Source organism: Tursiops truncatus, chromosome 15 (assembly GCF_011762595.2).
Source record: "Tursiops truncatus isolate mTurTru1 chromosome 15, mTurTru1.mat.Y, whole genome shotgun sequence".
Taxonomy (NCBI): Eukaryota; Metazoa; Chordata; class Mammalia; order Artiodactyla; family Delphinidae; genus Tursiops; species Tursiops truncatus.
In genome coordinates, this window is record NC_047048.1 from 10248846 (window position 1) to 10271404 (window position 22559).

At 53.8% G+C, this 22559-nt stretch overlaps 2 protein-coding genes across 2 annotated transcripts in view; both read right to left on the minus strand.

Annotated features, from left to right (window-relative positions):
- The window catches only part of CASTOR2 (cytosolic arginine sensor for mTORC1 subunit 2), a 57150-nt gene that overhangs the window by 20838 nt on the left and 13753 nt on the right, over positions 1-22559 (minus strand). The gene's annotated exons all lie outside the window — the stretch shown is intronic.
- The window catches only part of LOC109547734 (small ribosomal subunit protein eS26-like), a 35448-nt gene continuing 12889 nt past the window's right edge, over positions 1-22559 (minus strand). The window contains exon 1 of the mRNA XM_073792028.1: positions 1-22559. This exon is cut by the window's right edge and continues 12889 nt beyond it. Coding sequence (XP_073648129.1) covers positions 16536-17129 — 594 coding nt within the window. The 5' untranslated portion in view covers positions 17130-22559 and the 3' untranslated portion in view covers positions 1-16535.

A 22559-nucleotide genomic window follows, 5' to 3' on the forward strand; every position in this document is an offset into this window, starting at 1 on the left:
ACAGACACGGGGTATTGTAAGTCCCAGCAGACCCTGTGGCAGCCGCCCGCCTCAGCCCCCGCCCCCTCTCCCAACGCCGTGACCCGGTTTACCCAGAGCTCTGCCCCAGCCTGCTTGGGGGCTACGTATTTCTCCCTCCACTGCCTCAGTTTTGACTCAGGAGGACTCAGAGAGGCCTAGGGACGCTGATGGTTTCCTCTGCACCCCCCGATCTTTGAGGACCCCTGAGCCGGCCAGCCTCCAGGGTCCCCTACAGGCCCAAGGGCAGCTCTGGCAGGGCGCATGCAGATGAACTGTGTTTACCGTGTCCTCCGCTCCCCACACACATTCTGACCTTGAGGCCTCTGTCGCCGTGTCGTGTCCCCGGCCCATGGTCCTGGCCCCTCTCCTCACCAACTCGAGAGCTCCCACAGTCATTTACGGCCTAATTCGCATCACCCAACCGACAGCCCAGCCTTTAGGGTACTTTTTTCCCTTGCAGGAGAGAGGGGCGTGGCTGTCTGTGCCATTGTGTGGCAGGGATCCCTGAACTGCCACATGCTGCCTTTGGTAATACTGCTTAGCCTGGGGTGTAAGTTGCTCATTTCCTCCCCCAAATGGGACCATCAATTTCCCAAGGCCAGGGAGGGTCTGGCAATCACTGGGTCCGCCTGTAACTCATCCCTGCCGGTCTCAGCCCTGAGCACGCTCTTGGTACCTGGCAGACACGCTGGGCTACGTGTCCAGACAGCCCTTGGGCTGGGCTTTGAGGCTGTCTCCAGCTGAGGGGCTTACCACCCCCTCAACGCCCGTCTCCCTGTCCCCCATCCAGCTAGACTGGCCCCCAGAACACCCCAGGCGCAGCTGCAGGGAGAGACGGCACGCACAGGCAGCGGCGGGCAGGGAACTGCCCACGGTCATTGATTTATCTGGTGTCGCTGATCTCAAGTACGGGGCTCAGCTCGGGCTCCATGCCCGCTGTGTAAAACCCATCCATCACAGGAAGCCGTGACAGAAGGAGGCCCAACGAGTAAGCCTGGCAAGGGCCCGAACAGCACTTCTACGAAGATTAAAATGGGAAAGCGATCCTGAAGAGGATGCAGTGTTGCCGGGGATGGGGGTGGCCGGAATGTCCGCGGATCTCTGCCCCCCGGCTCCCCTCTCCTGGCAGCCATCCTGCCACACGGAAGCCTTATCCACAGAAGCCCCGCAGCACCCTTTTCACTTTATTCTTTAGATTTCCACAAGTAGTGAGATCAGCTGGAACCGGTAGGACTGCAAAAGGGTGCAGCCCTTTGGAAGATGGTTTGTCAGGTTTCTACAGAGTGAAACCTACATGCCCACTGGCAACCCTGCTCCTGGGTATTTAGTCAAAAGGGAAATGAAAACATGCGGCCCCACAAAGGCCGGTAGGCAAATGGTTACAGCTTTTATCTGTAATCGCCCCGAACTAGAAACAACCCAAACGTCCTCCCTTCAGCCGGAGAACTGGGTAAACTGTGGCACATCCACACCAGGGAATACTGGTCAGCAACGGAAAGGACTGAATTACTGATTCTTGCAACCATGTGGACGAATCTCAGGGGCATTTTGCTAAGTTACAGCCAGACTCAACAGGAGACGTACTATGTGATGCCATTTATGTGACATGCTGGAAGAGGCTACACTGTAAGGATGGAGAACAGATTCCTGGTTGCCAGGGGTTGGGTTGGGGCTGACATTTGAGGGCCACCGGGGAACTTCTGGGGTGAAGGAGGTGTTTGGTTCTTGACGGTGGTGGTGACAAGATGATATACATTTGTCACGACCCGAAGGACTGTACCCTAAAAGGGGCGGCTTCTGCTGTATATGTGACTTATACCTCGGTGAACCCGACTTCAAGGAAAACGCTTCGCCGGAATTGTGAACAAGGTGGCGTTCCCCCGCCACGCCCCCCCCCCCCACAACACTCTGCTCAACCAGCAGCAACACACTCTTCAATTTCCCTCCAGCTCTTTGGTTTTCAAATTACATCTCTGTCCCTGCCTGTCCCATATCCAATTTGCAACTCCTGCCCGGACAAATGAAATCTATAACTGCTGGGCGACAATGGCAAATTATCACTTAGTGAATGGCAACCACTGGTCTGGCCTAGCTCCTCCTTGGGGACCCCTGTGTGCTAAGAGCGAGCCTCAGAAGCCCGCCCCCACCCCACCCCCACCGCCAATCACCAGATTGCCACAAGCAAGGACTCCCTGGGTGGGGGGAGTGGCCACCCAGTCATCCCAGAGCCTTGAGAAGGCAAACAGATGTGGTACTTGCTCCCTGTGCCCTCTCGGGGGTGAGGGATGCTCCAGAAATAGACCATATAAATGGCCCTGGAGGGCATAAACACCGGCAGAAGGCAACATCGGCCTCTGCTGCCGATGGGGTATGACTACGCTGTTGATGTGACCGTCTCCAGGGGCCGAGTGCCAGCTATTATCTCGGAATGTGCGCCTTGGCGTGGGCAGGCCTCCAGGAGGGCGAGTCAGTCTGAGGGACCTGCAGCTACTGCTCTGGTCACACACTCGGGAGCGGGCCTCCTGCTCTCCTAACTTGACCCCCTCAAGTCCTACACATCTCTGAGCTCACCCCATCTTACCTCCCAAGTCGCTCTGAGATCTGTTTTCCCCTCTCTCCATCACCCCCTCCACGTGAGCGCTTGCCTAGAAGCCTCCCCTTGCCTCACTCCCCCACTCTTGCCTGCCTCCTTGTCTCACGCCCCCAAAGGTGGACAAATACTCTTTCCACTGCCCGGCACCCCCTTCCCTCTTCTTTGGCTGGAGACATGCCACTCATCCTTCAAGACCCAGTTTAAGCGTTTTCTTCGGGGTGAAACCTTTTCTGATTGGCCCCACCACCTCTTCTCTCTCACTTCCTACCACACGGGTGATCCTGTCTGGATGTTAAAGCCACTGTGGACAGCTGGGCTTGGTGGTACATCACACCTCAAAGGGACAGTTCATTTATCTCACAGTGTATGTGTAAGATGCCCTTAGAGTTGGGCTGTGTACAACCTGAACAACTGCACATGATGGTCCTGAGTGCTTTCCACACGCTATTACAAGTAATACTTGTTTCCCCCAGTGGACCATAAACTCTCACAGGCAAGGACGGTGGGTTCTCTGTACACACACCTTGTACCTGACACTGGCTGGACAGAGAAACAACACTCAAAGTCTGATGAGCAAAAGAGTGAACTGTGGCCACATGCCTACCCCCAAAGCCAGAGGAGCCCCAATCAGAGCAAACACTGCTTGCCCCTGTGTGGCACTGCCTTGACTTGCCCCCTCTCCAGGAGGCGCTCAAGTCTCCAGTCCCAACTTCACGCTCTCTAATGAGCCGTGGCTAGATCAACACCCCAGATGCCGGGCCCCAGTGTTCGTGGCCTCTCTGTACTTTGTCTACAAGGAGCTGGAGAGAGGACCGAAACCCAGCAATTACCCAGCCTGCTGCTGAGTGCTGTTGGGAAACCCGGGGAAGAGGAGAAGTGTTTGCCCTCTAGACGCCCGCATGGTGCTTAGAAACAGGATGAAACAACAGGGTTAGAGAAAGCAGTCTGGGAGTGCGGGAAGAGGACCAAGAGCCTGGGGTCAAGAGACCTGGGTTCCAGTCCCAACCTGGCACCTGGGGGTGGTGAACCCTGGGCTGCTTCATTCCTCTGTACAATGAGCGACAGGTTCAAGGTGGACTAGTTTCCATCCAGCTCCGGTTTGGGCAGGGAGGGCACAGGCCACATGGAACCCTGTCAGCGCCATAGCGAGGTGGACCTCAAGGGGCCTGGCTGACAAGGCACGGAGAGATGATCCCAGAACCATTGAGTCTGTTTGGAAAATGCTTTTCAAGGGCAGGCAAAAATCCCAACTAGCTCTGATCAGAACCCAAGACACATCTGCTGCCCAGGCAGCTGGGCAGGTGGTACATCACAACTCTGGTGGGGAGGGCTCATTCATTGCACAGTCTGTGTAAAGAGTGGCCTTAGAGTTGGGCAGTGCACAACCTGTGCAACTGTGTGTGATGGCTGACCAGCAGGTCCTGCTGGCGCAATCAGATAGACAGGATACAAAACTCTAGAGTCCTGGACAATGAAGTAGGGAGACTGGGGAACAGCAGCTCTGGGAGAGCCCCAGTTCACTGTGGTTCAGGACATACCCCAAGAGTCATGCAAGTCCGACTTCCCTGGTGGCGCAGTGGTTGAGAGTCTGCCTGCCAATGCAGGCGACATGGGTTCGATCCCTGGTCCGGGAGGATCCCACATGCTGTGGAGCAACTAAGCCTGTGCGCCACAACTACTGAGCCTGCGCTCTGGAGCCTCAGCATAAATAAAATAAAATAAAATAAAATAAAATAAATAAATAAATAAAAGAATCATCCAAGTCCCCTGTCCAGGGGGCGCCAATGCATCCTTGGGCCCTGTGCACAGAGTACGGGTGCTGGATAGTACTGGAGGCCATACCAGAAAGTCTGCGCCTGTTCAGATCCTCACGGCCCACACATGCCCAGAGGAAAGCGAGGGGACTTTACACTGAAATCCCTTCAGCCTGGGGGAAGATTCCAGCCACCATCTTTAAACCTCTATGGCTGTTGTGGACCATGGGATGGAAGTAATGCTGCTGCTTATGGCTGTGTGACCTTAGGCAAGTTACTTAACCTCTCTGTGCCTCGGTTTTCTCATGTGTACAATGAGATGAAAATATTTAATATCTCCTTCATAGGGTTGTGGTTGAAGAATAAATGCCCAGCATGACTACGGTAAGCACTCAATATGTTGGCTATTTTTCCTTCTTGGAGGACAGAGGCAGCTGAAGTGGAGGACCATGGGGAGGCCGGCTTGCATTCCCAGTAAGAAAAGCTCTAAAGCCAAACGGGCTACAGAGACCAACGGGCTGTCTTGGGAGGTGGTGAGACGTCAGTTGTCTGAGGGGCTGAGCCCCAGGCAGGTGGGCTGCAGCGGTGATGCTGCCTCAATGGAGAGGATAGATTAAGCCACCTCCAAGGTTCTGTGGAGCGCTGGTCTCTGATTCCTTGAAACACTGGTTCTTACACATTGACGCCAAGCAACAAGCTTTGGCTGAAGAGTCTCCATGCATCTTCCCAGGAGCCCAGCTCCCACCAGGTAGCCAGTGACGAGATGATGGTTTATGATGGAAGACATTGACTCAGCCTGAAATTCCCAGTGCATCTGTTGGAGCCAAACCTGCTCCCTGGTCTCAACTCCCTGGTCTCAGCTCCCCGACATGCCACGCTGGGACCTCAGGAATCTTCACAGATACTTGACACGTCTGAGCACAGGGACTGTCCAGATCGGGGGAGCCAGGGAGGTGTCCTGACACATCACCATCGGGTGGGAGCTCCTATCTGCATCCGTCTCGCCTTCTCCACTCACCTGCTGGCTGGGTGATGGTCCCGCAAGGCTGTCCTGCGCTCCCTTCCTTGTTTCCCAGACACCACAAGGACCCCTTTACATAGTCAGGGCTCAGCAGAAGTTGGCTTTATGTGGAGTCTCTTTGTGCAGAAGACCGGGGTCTCTGGGAGGTGGGAGCTAGCTTTGTGGGCCGGACCCCATCTGGGACTGGCCCTGTTTTCTGTGGGGTCACAATGTGCCCTGTGTCAGCCAGACCCTGCTGAGGTCCCCTGTTGCCTGGCCACAGAACAAGTGCAGCCCTTTGCAATTAGAGCCTGGTCAGCCGGGCTATGAAATGAGCGCAGAGCCTTCACACACACCTGACAGGCCTTGCAGACAGGACTGAGAACAGGTTTCCAGCATGTTCCAGTTGCTATTTGCAACCCGTTATTCCTTTGTTCCAGCAGGGCCCCTGAATGCCCATTCTGAATTTCAGCGCCTGGAAACCCACGCGTGTTTCTCACCGAGCGCAGCCTGCTCGGTCTACAACGAGGGAGGTTCAGCCACATCTTCCTCTGCAGCGTGTCACAGTGAGGAGATGGAAGGGCCAGGGTTTGACCCACTTTTGGGGACCACCCGCCCCTGCCTCTGTCAGCCCCGCCGATGCGTTCCTGCAGCAGAGCACAGGAGCCTTGAACAATATACAGCGAGTGGCAGACGCGCTCTGGGGCGAGCGTGGTGGCCTCCCGCCTTCCTGGGCTCTTCTTCTTCCCCAAGGACAACCAGGAGGAGGGTGTGCGTCAGGCTTTCTTCTCTTAGCCAGCCGTTGCCTTTTCAGCTGGGTCTTCTCCTGGATCTTCAATAGGTCTTTCGTGTTACCTACATTTCATTTCTACTATCTTTTAACAACTGGAAGCTGCCATTTCAAGTTTTAGTTAGGAAAAAAAAACCTGCGTCACGTTCTGTGATTTGAAGGGCAACCCCGAAGAATGTCTTTTTTCTGTTAAGATGGAAAAAAATCTGCTGATGTCTTGGGTGGCCAGGAGAATTGGACAGCGTGGGCAACAGTGTTTGCAAATTCTAGGGTGGCACGCACAGACGGGACTGTAAAAAGGGGCTGGGTAGGGCAAAAGGAATCGCTAAGGTCTGGATAAAGCCCCTGTGACCCAGGCGAAAGCGGCTGGATCACTCGGTCATCACAAATCGTTAAGTGCCTTTAATGTACAAAGGCGCTGCTTCAGGTGCCGGAGACACACCTTAAATAACTGGACAGTTAGAACTTCCATGGGGGCTGGATAAAGTAGTGAGTCAGACGGTGGTGTGGCTGCAGAGCCACTAAAAAAGGCGGATCTGTGATCTAAGGCAGAGCAGGGAGTGGCTGCCAGGGGTTGCGCGGTAGGGGAACGGGGAGCAACTGGTAAAAGGGTGCAGACTTTCAGTCTGAGATGATGCAAAGTTCTGGAAGTGGATGGTGATGGTGGTGAAGGGTGCAGAACAATGGGAATGTGAGCATTTAACACCACTGAGATATACACTTAGAAATGGTTCAAACGGTGTACTTGGTGTTATGTACATGTGTCCACACACACACAAAAAAGAGCAGGAAAGCTCCCTGTGAGACCTGTAGAAGCTGGAAGAGCGGGCGTGTTGCTGTCCCAAAGCCCTGAGGTGGGTACATGCTGGGTACATGCTGGGAGTGGGCCACCAGAGTGGCCACGTGGTGGGGGAGGGGGAATGACAGGTGGTGACGTCAGACGTCATGGGGGAGGGATGATGCCTGTGGCCCCTGTAAGGACTGGGTGGGGCCGAGAGACCAGTGACGAGGCTAGTCGTCGTCTCCAAGGAGGCTGGTGAGAGCTAATGGTGACTTGGGCCAGGCCGGCAGTGGTGGGCATGCCTCCATTTACGGCCAGGAAATAATAGTCAACAAATCGGGGCTGGTGAGGTCACTGAGAAACACAAGGCCAAGGCAGGGAACCGTTGCCTTCTGTGGCACGTTCTCATCAGCGGCACCAGGAGAGAGGTCAGTGGGCAGAAGGGGTGCCTTGCACTGGCAGAATTTACTCGCCTCTGAATCTGGCCCGGACCCAGGGCTTTGGTCCTTTCCTCCATGGAGACCTGTGCCTGGTGAGGGACTGTGGTGCTCCCTGGCCCTGCTCCGAAGGCCCAAGCACAAGCCCCAGAGAACTTCAGGACGGCTCTTCCTTCAGGATGGTCATCCTGGAGGAAGACAGGTGGCATCAAGAGGGTCGTGCCAGGGTAGGAACACCGTCTGTGGAAGGGCAGCGTCCTGCTGCGTGAACACATTCCCAAGTGCAGGGCGTATACGAGGTGCTGGCTGGTGGTTCCCTTTCTTCCTTGGGAGGGACTGAGATGGAAAAAGGCCCAAGTGGGCGTCCTGGTTTTTGCCACCTATCCAAGATGAGGCTGGAACAACTCACTGGTCCTCAAATCACGCCAGGTTCCTTATCTGTGAGAGAGGTTTGAAGATACGTGTCCTGCAGGGTCATTTAGGATTTAAGGAGGTGTGGAACAAACGTGCAAGTGCTCAAGACCCTGCCTCAGCACGTGTGGCCACTGGATGAAGTGCGCTGGCCCAGGGACTGAGTGGATGTCCAAGGCAGCATTCCTGTCCAGGCAGTGCTTGGTCTTGCAGTGGGCTCTGGGTCTCTGCCTGACTTCGGATCTCCCCATTCCTCATGGCCTCCACCCCAACCCTTACCAGCAGCACAGTCAAGTCTCGCGCAGCGGCCCACGAACCCAGCCCAGGTCCCCCGGGCGGGCCAAAGCCCCCTGTCCCAGCGCACGCTCACCCTCACCTGCCCATCACCTCCCCAGCGAATGATCACATCCACTGAGGTGCTGAGATGCTTCCCTTCCTGGTCTATCTCTGCTGGTGAGACACCTGCTCCTGGGAGACAGCTGAGTCTATCTCATCCAGATCCCCCATGCCTTGAACAGGAAAGAGGGTCTGTGCGTCATCTGTGTTAACTGAATGAACATGGAGTGTAATTAATGATTGCCGTTTCATAGACGGGAACACTGACGCTCAGTTAGGTTAAGGCAGTTATGACCTTGGGACCACTGTGCTGTGTGGTCTCTAAGGTGGGGGGCAGCCCGGGCGCAGGTGTGGCCTGTGGTATATTCCCTATGACTCAGCTCTTCCCCTGGAAGCTATCCACTGTCTTAAACATGGGTAACCGGAGACACAGACGAGAGAATTGGTAACAGCCCGTCCTTGGTAACAAACACCTGGCTGCAACCCAGATTCCCATCACTGGATGAGGAGGAAAATGATGACAGAAGAATATTACCCAACAGTCAAAATGAACACTCCACAGGGACTTGCAAAACTCCGAATGAGTCTCAGCAATATAACAGCAGATGGAAAAATAAGTCCCCAACTGTTATGTCCAGCATGGTATTCTTTTTACAGTTAAAAGCAGCTATGACGAAACAACAACAACAACGACAACAAAACCCAACACCTTTAAGACTCCACGGAGTTGCAATGTTACTACATAGAAAGGAAGCCAGGGAATAGAACACATTACCTGGGGTTTGGGGACGGGCGGGGAAGACCTCTGGTTACATGGAGGGTATCGTCTCCATCCTACTTTTGCTCTGGCTTTGCATGTGCTGATTACACTACTGACATTAGCTAGTTAGTTAAATGCATAAAGGTGAGCCGTGCAAAGACACACGATGGGTGAGGGTTACGAACCTGAGCTGAGGTCACCGGTGCAAGGATGAGGGGCTGCAGGTGATTGGGACTGGGGTCTGGCAGAAGGGACACAGCCACAGAACAGGAGGCAGGGTAGGCTGCTAGGCTGTAAAAAGGTGCAGGAAACGCTGCAGTTCAAGGGCTACCCAGAGGAGGTGGCCTGAGAAGGGTCCAGGAGCCAGAGTCAGCCTAGAGTCCTAGATGAACGGACAGGACTGGTCCCAGGGCGACAACTCACTCCCATTTGGGTCACTGTATTTGGTCTTGGCTGGTCAGTGATTTGGGGGCTCACTTGGGCTCAAGAGATGTATATTCGATCCCCAACTTGGTCCCCACAGTCCAGTCTCTATTTAATAGTCTGATGGTGCTGTGTGTAAAGGGCTAATGCTCTGGGTCTCCGTTACAGCACCAGCCCCGATGGTCTTATTTTTTTCGTTTAAAAACTTAAAAATAATTTAAATTTTATATTGGAGTATAGTTGATTTACAACGTTGTGTTAGTTTCAGGTGTACAACAAAGTGATTCAATGATACATCTATATATGTATATATTCTTTTTTTTTTACATCTTCCATTATAGGTTATTACAAGATATGGAGTATAGTTCTCTGTGCTCTACAGCAGATCCTTGTTGGTTTTATATATATAAGTGTGTATATGTTAATTGCACACTCCTAATTGATCCCTCCCCATCACCTTTCCCCTTTGGTAAGCCCTGGTGGCCTTAGACATTTATGCAGCCCCTGAGCCTGTGTCCTCTCTCATAAACAGGGGGATAACCCCACCGATCACGGGGCCAGGGTTCGAGGTCGGCATCCCTCTGTAGATAAAAGCACGAACGGCTGATCCAGCAGCACTGGTTTCTTTCTCTCCTTTCAGTTCGGATAATGGCCCTCATGTTCCCCTGGTTTTCTCTGGAACTGGAAGCTTATTCAACCTCCCCTGTTCCTCATACTGCAGCTGAGGAGACACACACAGACACACACACAGACACACACAGACACACACAGACACACACACACACACACACACATACACACACACACACACACACACACACACACACCCTCCAAGGATGTTCGGTCAGCAGGCTGAAAATAATCAAAAGACCCGACCCTAAAGCAATCTGTGGTCCTCGTCCCCCCAGCCCCGCCCCACCAAGCTCCTGACACTATTAATTGGGAACCAACGGTCCCCAGAAGATTCGCCATTATAAGACTTTGGACCCACACTGAGGTACTGCCTGGATGGAGCTGCCATCCTGTTGCCTGGCAACTCTGAGATGCCTCAGCTCCCAGGTCACTCTGCGCCTCTCTCACCTCCTGTGGCCCCTCCAATTCTGTACCGTCTGCTGCTGGCTCGGGGGCAGGGTGTCCTGGGTGGGCCCCTTGGCCGACCCCATCCTTAGATGGCCCCCCATCAGCACTGACCTCCAGCTTGGAAATCCCCCAGGGCCTGGATCTTGTCCCTCCACCCCTCTCGGGAGCAGCTCAACCCTCCGTCTCCCTCGTCTCCCCATTCCCACGCTCTGCACTCCAACCTGCATTTCCAAGTTCCTAAGACTTAGGCCGCCCTCTCAAAACATCTCTGCCTTTCCATCCATCTCATCCCCTTTCTCTGGCCTCAGAAAAGCGGTACCACTGTGGCAACCTATCTTTAAGCCTCTGTTCCCACTGGCGCCTCTTCCTCAGGAATCTCATACTTGGCTTCCTTGTCTTGGTGACAAACAGGCTCAAGTTTCCTCCGTCCTAAAAAAAGGCTCCCTCGTGCCCGTCACCTTCTTCCCTCCGCCACCACCAGTCCTCCAGCCACTGCCGCTGGCCTGACTCAACCCTCCAATGGATCCTCCTCAGCTCACCAGTGACCTCCACCAGCCAAAGCTGATGGCCTCTTCCCTCACACCCTCCTGTCCTTGGACCTTTCGGCTGGACCTTACATGGTGGGCCAAGGCCTCAGCCTGGACACTTATACCGACCACAGCAGGGTCTTCCAGTATCGACACTCTCCTTTTGCTTCCTGCAGTGTCTTCTCTTCCAAGCCTCCCCAGTGCTCTTCTCTCATTACACCCTCTCTGCCAATTCTCTCCCTCCCAGGGTCCCAGCCCCTGTGGCCCAGGCTTTCTCCCCAAGCCTCAGACTCGCACTTCTCTGCCTACGCCGGCTGGACTGGTCTCAGACTCATGTCTCACATCTGCCCACTAAGACAGGAAGTGTTGATGCCCATTTCACAGATAAGGAAGCTGAGGACAGTGACCCGCCAGACAACCAAGGCTGCTGCGCGTGCCCTCATCCTGATGGGACAAAACGGAATCACACACCAGTCGACTCTCAAAACCCACTGCTGTTCCCCTTGGGCGTGGTCGACAGCCGACCACCAGGGCAGAGCCAGGGCCTGGGGCTGCCCTGACCCTGGGGCCGAAGGCTGAGTCATCTGAGTACAGTTCTCATTTTCAATGGCTGTGGCTGCCTGTTATGGGCAGCCTGGCTGACACTCGATCTGTTTACTCTCGGATTCCGAACCCAGCAGAGCGAGGCCCTCACAGGGGCCTCTCCTGGGCATCCTGGGCAAGGAGCCCGGGCCGCTCAGAGCCCTGTGGACCTTAAGCCAGGAGGGGGAGGGGGAGACAGAGGGGGGAGAGGAGGAGGGCCCTTTCCAGGTAAACTCGTCCAGCAGATCCACGCTGAGATTTCAGATTTACAAACCAGATAAATTAGCAGAGGGAAGAGATTTGCGAGGGTTGGTTTAATTGGTGGAATCATTTACCACAAGTTCCCCATTAAAACTGCAATGGGCGGGGGGAGGGATCTTCCTGGAATCACTCAGACAGGAAGATGGAGCACAGGTACAGAATCAGGCTGGGAAGGCCACTGTGTGCTGCCTCCTTCAGTAAGGGGATCCCGGAGACCGAGCCTCCATTTGCATACCTCTGGGGAGGGGGAGCTCACTCCTTTGCGCAGCAATTCATTCCATCCTGGGGTAGCTTATTTCTAGAAACCTCTATCAAGGTGGCCTCTTTAATAACCGATACCCAGCTAGTCTTAATTCTGCCCTTCAGAGACGCAGGGATGTTTGCTCCAGCTGGGAAAATGGCAGGAAAGGAGCCCAGTAGGATCATCACCTCTTCGCACAGTGAGAACAGGGCTTACGGGCTAAAACGCTGCATAAACCTCAGCTGTTTGCTGAAAGCACTGGTTCTCAACCTTGGCTACACGTTGCACTCACCTGGTGAACCCTGAAAAGTACCGAGGGGGCCTGCTGAGGGTGGGTGCACAGCTGAAGTTGGAAAACCAGAGTGGCCGGGGGCCCGCCTCCCTTGCCGGATGCCTGGGCCTTCCTGGCCGGGAGAGGTCGCTGGCAAGCTGCCTAACCAGGGGCTTGAGCGTGGCACATCCGCCACCAAGTGCTGGGGTGGGGGGACCACCCTGGGCGGGGGCCTAGCTGCAAGGCAGTGTCCCTTTAAGGAGCCCCTGCTTGCTGCTCCTGGGGCTGCCTCATACCCGGCTCTGCTATCTCTATGCCTGCAGACCCCCCCGGCCGCTGTGGGCCTGGCACTTCTGGGCTCTCCGAGACAAGACTGAGAACACCTGTTACACCCCATGGAGCACACTGCTCCCTAAACCAGAAGCACCACTGCTCCCTGAATGTCAGGACCCAGGGCCGGGGGTTTAAGCTGGTTCCAATAGTACCCGTTCACCGCAATGCCAGCAGGGAGGTGATGGACGGGAACGACCTGTTGGTTTGCCTGGACTGTCCCAGTTTGGGCACCAACAATGCTTCGAAAATGGGCAGAATCACACAGAGGCGACAGAAGACAGGTGACAGGGCAGGAGAGGGGAGTGGTGACCAGAAGGGGGTAGTGGGGAGACTTCCAGGATCCTGGGAACGTTCTCTATGGGTTTTTCCTGGGAGCTGGTTCCCCAGGTGTGGTCAGTCTGTGGGAATTCACAGAGCCACACGCATAAGATCTGTGCCCGCCCCACGTGGCTGCTACTTCACTACCAGAGAAGAAAAATCCCAGAGGGCAGGCTGGGTGGAGGCCAAAGGTTCAAGTTCTTGCCTTTCTACATGGCTCACATGCCAGGGTGTACCTCTAGGGTCCTCAGAACAAAGGTTTGAGGGGGCAGAGGCAGTGAGGGGGTGACCTGAAGATGGATGGGGAAAAGGACTCTAAGACATCCCTTTTGGGACTTCCCTGGTGTTCCAGTGGTTAAGACTCCACGCTTCCACTGCAGGGGACACAGGTTCGATCCCTGATCAGGGAACTAAGATCCCGCATGCCACGTGGTGTTGCCAAAAAAAAAAAAGTCCCCTTGGTGACACCCCCCCCCTCACTGGGCCAGGGCCGAGCAGCTCCTCAATGGCACTCATCGCTTTAGGCGACAAATGTTTCTAATGAGGTCAACCTGGGCCTGGAGCACAGTTTCGTACAGGTAATTTTTTTTTTTTTTTTTTTTTACTCAAAGCCTTTCTCTGAACTATGGCGTAATTTACCATAATGAAATGTGCAGATTTTAGGTGTAACGTCAGACGAAGTCTGACAATTGTATACTCCCATTTAGCCACCACCCCAATCGAGAGGGAAAAACTGGGACATTGGGAATGACATCCACCCTACTATATATAAAATAGATAATAAGGGCCTACTGTATAGTACAGGAAATGCTACTCAATACTCAGTAATGGCCTATATGGGAAAAGAATCTAAAAAAAAAAAAAGAGTGGATATATGTATAACTGATTCACTTTGCTGTACACCTGAAACTAACACGACACTGTAAATCAACTATACTCCAATTAAAAAAAAAAGATATGGAACATTCCCATCACTGCAGAAAGCCTTCTGTCCCTTGCCTGTGGGTCCCTAAGACCACCCAGAGGCAACCCCTGTGCCAGTTTCTATCATCACAGATCATTTGCCGGCTTGTGTGCCTCACAGTCGTGAGGTCATACGGTGTGTACTATCTTGTGTCTGGCCTCTTTTGTTCAGTGTATTGTTTTTGAGATTCATCTGTTTTACTTTACATCGTTTTGTAGCCACTTTTATTGCTGAATATATGTGTACGTTTATATATATTTATAATGTATTATAATATAGTTTAACTTATCCCTTCTCTTGTTGATGACATTTGGTTGTTTCCAGTTTTTGGCTATTATGAATAAAGCTGCTATAAACATCCTATTAAAAAAAAAAAAGATTTCCTGGCTGGCTTCCTCTGCCCCAAATTCCCGTAATTCCACAAAAGCAGCTCAGGTTTGCCCCCAAGAACTCCCACCCAAGCGCGCCTGAGTCCCACCCTCTCCACGGGGTGGGTTCTAGAGCACCAGCAGTCAAGCATCTGCTGAGATGGGGAAGGACCCCGCTGACATGGGGCCAGGCAAAAACAAGCACACCAAGCATTACCATAGTTTGACTGCGGGAAGGGCTGTGGAACAAGGAAGCGTCTTATTTATTTATTTAAAAAGAAAAAAAATTTTTTTTTAACTTTTTGGCCGCACCCCGAGGCATGTGGGATCTTAGTTCCCCAACCAGGGATCGAACCTGTGCCCCCTGCATTGGAAGCTCTGAGTCTTAACCACTGGACTGCCGGGGAAGTCCCCAAGGAGGGTTTGTTTTTTTGTTTTGTTTTGTTTTGTTTTGTTTTGTTTTAAAAACAGAGCAGCTGTGAGGGTTTCCTTTGGATGGGGTGTCTGGGAAGGGCTCAGAGAGGATGAGATCCAGGCAGGGGAAGCAGCAGACGCAGCGGACCCCAGAAGGAAAGACCCCTAACTCGCGGAAGAGAAATATTCTACGGCGCTCTGGTCCAATTGTGTACAGCCAGGGAAACATGGAATATCATCTATACTTTGTAATACATCGTTGAGTGGAAAAAGGCAAGCCCCAGAAAATACAGTCAGATGCCCTTGTCAGGTGTATACACAGGACAAAACTGTTTGTAAAAGTCAAGGGAAAGATAAGTGTGGGTGGACAGCAGTTACCATCATGTCATGGTCGCAGTGGGGGGTATTCTTATTCAAACAATAAACAAACGTAACTTGAAAGCTAGGATCGATAAGTATGTCACAGAACAAGGATCATGAGTAATTGCGTTCTGTGCACCTGAGGTCCATTAAAAAAAAGGAAAAAGAAGGCTTTGAAATGTTTGAGGGTCTGTGTCTTAAGCAGCTCACTTTGGCTGCATGGAGAGCAGTTCCCACATCTCACTGGCAATCTCGCTGTTCTATCTCTGCACCTGCCTCTCTGTATCTGCTTGAGTCCCATCTTCTCTTAGGTGGGGGGAGCTGGCTTCATACTCCATTCACCGTGGACCACCGGGGGGCCGCCCAGGGGATGCAGGACCCAGAAACCGAAGCCCGTGAGCCTGCCCAATCAGACCCCTGGCCCCTGTGCCCCTCCAGCTGGGAGCCTGGGAGGACGGTCAGGAGCCCCAAGAGGAGGTCTGCTCAGCTGCTACCAACTTTACCAAGTCAGCAGTGTCAGCCGAGCCCCCCAAGATAGGGAGTCGGACACAGACGCACATGTGTTTCTGCAGGGGTTTCAGGGACAAGAAACCAAAGGGGGTGGACGGAGGATGGGAGGAGGACATCAAGGAAGAGCTTGGAAATGCCTTAACAGGGGGTTACAGCTCAAAGGTGTGCAAGATACTCAGGTGAAGAGAACCAGGGGTCAGACACGCTTTGCATATTCCATACCCAGGAACATTCTTCACTTGTACCAAGAAGCCCATGGCCCTCTCAGCCTCTTTTTCTTCCTAGCACTTTTGGGGCAGAATAGCAGAGACATATTTTTCTGTACCCAAGAAACAGGCCAGTAACAGCACGATGACAAATGGGCCTGGCACCTGGTCTCAGTGGAGGTGGGGCGGTGGGGGACACCAGGGTATGGAAGGGACTGAGGCTGCCTGGGGGCGGGTGCGGCGGCTCCTTTCCTACCAAAGAGGGGCAGCTGCCACTCAGCTCCGATGTACTGTTAAACGTGGGCCCTGGGTTGCAAGATTTTCCAATTTTTCCAGAAAAGCTGGAAATCCAGATTTTGGTGATCTCTCTCAATATTTAAATGTTGGTGTGCTTTTTAAATTTATTTTGGGCTGCATCAGGTCTTCGTTGCTGCGCGCAGGCTTTCTTTACTTGCAGTGAGCGGGAGCTACTCTTCGTTGCGGTGCGCAGGCTTCTCACTGTGGTGGCTTCTCTTGCTGCGGAGCACAGGCTCTAGGCACGCGGGCTTCAGTAGTTGTGCCACGTGGGCTCAGTAGTTGTGGCTCACGGGCTCTAGAGCACAGGCTCAGTAGTTGTGGCTCACGGGCTCTAGAGCACAGGCTCAGTAGTTGTGGCGCACGGGCTTAGCTGCTCCGCAGCATGTGGGATCTTCCCGGACCAGGGCTTGAACCGTGTCCCCTGCATTGGCAGGCGGATTCTTAACCACTGCGCCATGAGGGAAGTCCCTATTTTTTTTTTAAGTATAATTTCCACTTTATTTTCTTTCCAGGGGACAGTATGCTTCAGTCTTTAAGGACTTAGCTCCTTCCATGGGCTTTGGCGGAGGTTGTGGGGCAGCACCCGCAGGCCTAAATCGGGGTGGAGGTGTTCGGTCCTTCCGGGCTTCCCGAGAATGACTCCTGACTACCGTGCAGTGAACGGCACAACTCATGCAGTAATGCAGGTTCACACACAGCTTGGGAAGCACACAGGCACAGAAAACCCTCGCTTCGGAAATGTCCCTGACAGCTGCGGCCTCTACGATGTTCCGAATGACGAACTCCTTAATGGCCTCGTCCTCGGGCATGCGTCGGGCACAGCTGGTGCAGCGAACAGGCTGCATGAGGCCGCGGCCCTTTTTGGCACGACCGTTATTCCTTCTTTTCTTGGTCATCTTGGAAGCGAGGAGGAGAGAGCTAAATGTTGGTGTACTTTTCAAAAAACACACCGCGTGGGCCAAAGAACACATGTCTGGCCTACAGATTCCCCATTTTTCCCTTCCTAGTCCCCCTGAAGTTCTCAAATGTCTTGGGATTGAGGGGCAGTCAATTTCCTGGATGAAGGGGTGTCTGTGTGTGTGACCACTCATGGGATCGGTGCCTGGAGTAAGGTGGCGGGGTCCCGAGCTAACGGCCCCTGGGACCCCTTAGAGCTCACTGGGCTGCCTCTGAGGTGGGGTCAGGAGTAGGTTAAGCGACATGTAAACCAGGTGAAGCAGAAGATGGCCTGTGACCACCTGCCCGCTCTGGATGCTGACCTGGGCATCTCAGCTGCTCCCTGCTCCAACGGGGCTTCAGCACCTCCAGCTGGGCCTGTTCAGCCTCGACTCCTAGCAAGCTGGGTGACCCTGGGCATGCCCTGCGTCTCCCCGTGCTTTGGGCTGGTGCCTTGTCACCCCCAGAGTCAGAACACAGGGCCTACGTCGGAAGGACTGCGGCTCCAGCTTCGCCAAGCCGCTGCCCTGTCCACCGCAGTTCCACGGGCCCAGCGCTGCGCTAGCTGGGGATGCAGACGTGATGATGTGTTTACATAAGCGGGGTGGATGCAGGGAATAAGCAGAGAAGGGGAAGCGAGGGAGTGCTGGGGGTCTGGGGCTCAGGGAGGGCACCCTGGAGGTGGTGGCGCCGGAGCAGAAAGCTGAAGCAGAGCTAAGTGTGGGGGCGGCTAGGATGTCAGAAAGGAGCCCTGAGATCCCCAGACGGAGCCAATTCCTGCTGGCCAGGCCAGCCTAGGTTCAACCACACCCCACTACAGTGTACCCAACTGCTCTGACCAGGAGCCCACGGGGTGTACCCCCGGCATCTGCCTGCAAAGGGTGGCACATACAGCCAGGTGCGACCCCACTCCGCCCAACCCTAAGTCAGGACAGCCATTGTTGAAATGAACCTGGCATTCTCTCTACTGAGTCCAAACAAACCTAGAACAGTGCTATCCAGGAGAGCTTCCTGGAATGATGAAAATGGTCTACACCTGCGTTGTCCAGTTGGGTTAGCCATCAGCCACGTGTGGCTACTGAGTGCTATGAAATGAGGCTAGTGTGGCTAAAGAATTGAATTCTTAAAAAAATCTGACTTGATTTTAATTAATATGAACTTAGCTAGAGTTCATATCAATTAAATGTGAACTAGAGGCTACCAACTTGGACAGTACAGTTCTAGAACTTTTCTACCCATCACTCATTCAAGAGCAAGCAGCCTCCACCTGAAACAATGTCCACATCGCCTCCGGGGCCTGCAGCTCCAGGTCATTCGGCTGCGGTTAACCCCCCAACACCTGAAACAATGTCCACGTCGCCTCCGGGGCCTGCAGCTCCAGGTCATTCGGCTGCGGTTAACCCCCCAACACCTGAAACAATGTCCACGTCGCCTCCGGGGCCTGCAGCTCCAGGTCATTCGGCTGCGGTTAACCCCCCAAGCCACAGGCCCTGGGACCATTCCAGGTCCAGATTCCATCTGTCTCCATGATGTCCGGAACCTCACTGAGGTCCTCAGGAGTGAAGGACTAGCTGCTGGCATGAGGCAGGGTCTCGAGTTTACCACTACTTTCCCCCAGGAAAAGCCCCCCGGTTGTTCACTTAGCTCAGGGGGTAAAATGTTTAGCACTGACATTTAGCTCTTTTTTTTGTTTGTTTTTGGTTTTTTTTTTTGGTTACGCTGCACAGCTTGCAGGATCTTAGTTCCCAGACCAGGGATCGAACCTGGTGATAGCGCACAGTCCTAACCACTGGACCACCACGGAATTCCCGACACTTAGCTCTTTTAATGAGCTCAACCTTGAGCCAGGGAGAAAGGGCAGGAAAATTGCTATTGTGCCCACAAGTACCTGACCTACCTGCCTCTCTCTTCACCCTCCCGTTACCAAGATGGGCTCACTGAGGCTTTGGGACAGTCTTGTCGGGGCTTTTTCCACTGGTCCTCAATCTCAGCAGTCCAGGAGGGCTAGGGTGGCATGGGGGACACATAGGGCAACAACCGCCAGGGCTGCCAGAACAAAGCACTGGGGGCCTTAAGCAACAGAAGTTTATTTTCTCACAGTTCTGGAGGATGGAAGTAGAACGGAGTGCTGGCAGCGTTTCTGGAGAGGGCTCCCTCCTGGCTTGATGAAGGCTGCATCCTTGCCTGGCCTTCCTTCTGTGCACACGTGGGGAGAAAGCAAGCGAGCTCTCTGGTGCCTCTTCTCCTAAGGACACTAATCCTATTGGATCAGGGCCCCACCGTTATGACCTCTTTTAATTACTTCCTAAAGGCCCATCTCCAAATACATTCCCACTAGGGGTTAGGGCTTTAGCATATGAGTTTTGGGGGGACACAAACATTCAGTCCACAATACCCTTAAAGACGCTGCCGGCTACTGAGAAGAGACTCGTGAAACAACTGGACAAATGACCAGAGATGATGGGAAAAGGGCTGCAATGAACATAAGCCCATGAGAAACGGTACAGAATGGTTCCCAAGCTGAAGGGAAGGGGCTCTGAGCTGAGCCACAGCCTAGCTCCCCAGGGCCTGTCTGCACCTGGGGGAATCAGCGTGACCGCCACGTGCCTTGGCAAGTCCTCTCCTTTATGGACTCAGTTCCAAATCCATGAAATAAAAGAGCTGAACTAAAGATGTCAGGCTGGGTCCAGCCCAGAGTGGCCGAGAACTAGATATTCAGTGTGCTAACATTCTCCACCAGGGAGGGCAGCGCTTACACCCAAATGGTGCCGTCCCAGACCTTAGGCTGGGGCAGGAGAGGGCTGGAAGGGACCCCTTTGTGGCCAGCCTCCAGCCCTGCACCTACCTGCCCTGGGGCAAAGAACCCTCTGGTCGGTCTACTCTCCCTAGCTGTCCCAGGCTGGGGCAGGCTCAGTCAGCAGCAGAGCTACGCTTACTTCCTGGACAGGGGTCGTCAGCCCCTGCTGCCTCCAAAGTGCGCCTGGCCTGGGGGTCCAGCTATGGCTGAGACATGCCTGCAAGGGAAGCCCCGGCCCAAGCTGTCGCGTTGTCCTGCACTCCTGGCTGATGGTGACACCAACTTCCCAGAGTCAGGATGGGCCGAAAATCAACACAGGCACCCACTGTCAGCTCCTTATTACCCAACCTCTCCTGAGGGATGCGGTGTTTTCTTTTGCTGGGTTTGTACCTGTCATTACCTCTCTGAGCTGCCTGGAGCAGCTCAATGACAGTCTAGTGGCCCTGCCCCACAATGAGAAGGGCCAGGCCCCAAGGGCCTTCCATGGGCTCTGGGCCAAATATTTCACTTTTATTAAAATTCTCACTTGGCTGTGGCCTATATCCCAGGGCCACATCCAATTTGCCAAAGTCGTGGAGGGAGAGAAAGGGAGACAGTGCCGTTCAAGTAATCAGAACATAATGATGTTAAAAGGAATTTCTGATGAGCTGGCCAAGTCAGTGTTATCACCCCATTTTGCAGATGAAGAAACTGAGGACTGGAAAGGCTAACACTCCACCAAAGGCCGTGAGTTAAGTGGGCAGAACATGCTACATGTGACTGGTAAGCGGGTAGGCCTGGGCCTCTGTGATGATAGCATCCTCCACCTGCACAGGAGGGGGGTGAGCTTCTTGCTGCATCTTTGGCAGCGGCAAGAAGGCTCTTCCAGAGCTCTCTGAGGGCAACAGGGGCCAGAAGCTGCCTACCCACCGCCCTGGGGCGGGTGGGTATCTTTATGGGGTCTGGCACACTTTACCTCTGGGACAGCTGTGAAGCCCCAGGGAGGGCACTGCTCAGGCCCAGCTGCTCCCAGAGCCTGGAGCCTCTCCATCAGCTAAATCTGGCAGGAAGGTGGAAAGGCCTGCGGGTGCTGGGACCTGGGCCAGTTTCCAACATTTGTGGAGGTGAGAGAGCTCTGGACCTGTGAGGGGGCAGCCCCTGGAGGTGTGGACTCAGCTTCAAGGGCTGGGCACACTGGGGATGCTTGAATGTAGGTGTGGCTACCTGGGCCCCAGGGCCTTGCAGACAGATGTCTTCACCTGCACATGGAGGGGGAGAGCGGGGGAGCTGGCCACAGAGATGGGCAAATACCCTGATACGAGAGCAAATAAAATCAGGGCTTTAACTATGGTGGGCCGACTAGAGGCTGGGTGCTCTGGAGGTGAAAGGCTTAAGACCTGCCACAGCCCACTGGGGTCCTGTGAGCTGGCTGGGGGAAACAAGATGAACGGTGACAGAGGGCCCCAAACAAGCAGACAAGCAAATGCCTCAGGGCCGGCATGTATGTGCATAAACACACACCCCCAGAATGGAAGGGGACGTAGAGGGGTCCTTTACCTACCGGGCTATCTGATGACACACTGGGTGGTGGGAAGCAGGCCCAGGACCCCCAGACAGGGCTGTCAATGGGAACCCCTTCCCGCAGCCACTACGTGAGGACTTTTCCAACACACGTGCTCTGACCCCGGGTTCTGCTTCTAGGCATTTGCCTGTAGGCACATTCTTACGCATGAAAAATAAGGCCTGTGCCCCAAGTTACACGTTATGGCATTAATTGTAAATACTGACAAAAAAGGTTGGGAACAAAGGTCCACCTGTGGAGTAAGTTTAAAGATATGATGGTCACCTGGTCCTTGGGAAACTGTGCAACAGTTAAAATGAAGGATGTGAATCACCACTAAGACGAACTTCAGCTGAAGAATACCACGGTGCAGAATGGGAATAGTGAGCAAGGTTTAACACCAATTTATGTTAAAAAAAAAAGAGAGAGAGAGAGAGAGAAAATACTACATATGCGTATTTGCATATACACACACACACACACACACACACACACACACACACACACACACATATATATACACACGCACACACAGGAAATATCACTGAGATCCCCACTGATCTCCTTGTCCGTGGGGGCGGGAATTGGTTGGCTGAAGAACAAGGGTGGGAGGAAGCTTTTACTGGGCACCTTTGTGTAACTTTGGAATTCTAATAAATTGTGAATTTGCTATCTATCCAAACATTTAAAACGAAGGAAAAAAAAAACAGAGGCAAGGAGGCGATAGGGCCAAGGTGGACTGCCAAGGCAGGGGAGCCAGGTAAGAGTGGCATGCCAGCAGGGGCCACTGAGAGGGTGCAGGAAGGAGGGTGTCATGGCCAGGGTCATGGCGTTGGGGGCCAGACTATCCCGGGGATCAAACCCCAGCCCTGCTGTTCACTTGTGCTGTGACCCTGGCAGTCACAATCCTCTCCTCCTTCCTGCCCAGGACCCAGGCGACAGCCCCGACATAGCCTGATGCCACAAGAATGGAGGAGGATCAGAGGATGATGGGGCTCTCTGCCTCCCCCAGGCTGGGGTACAACCTCTCTTGCCCACCTGCAACCCTCTGTTTGGGAGGGGGCCTGACCCTGACCCACCTAAGAAGCCAGGTGACCTGTCATCTTAGAGCAGACCCTGGCACTCTGCATTCTCTCCAGCTAGAAGCTGCTTGGTCACCGCCCCCACTACCCAAGTAAGCCTAGGTCCTTCAGGGGTGGGTAAACAAAGAATGGGGAAGGTATCCCAAGATCTCCAGCCTCAACGTGA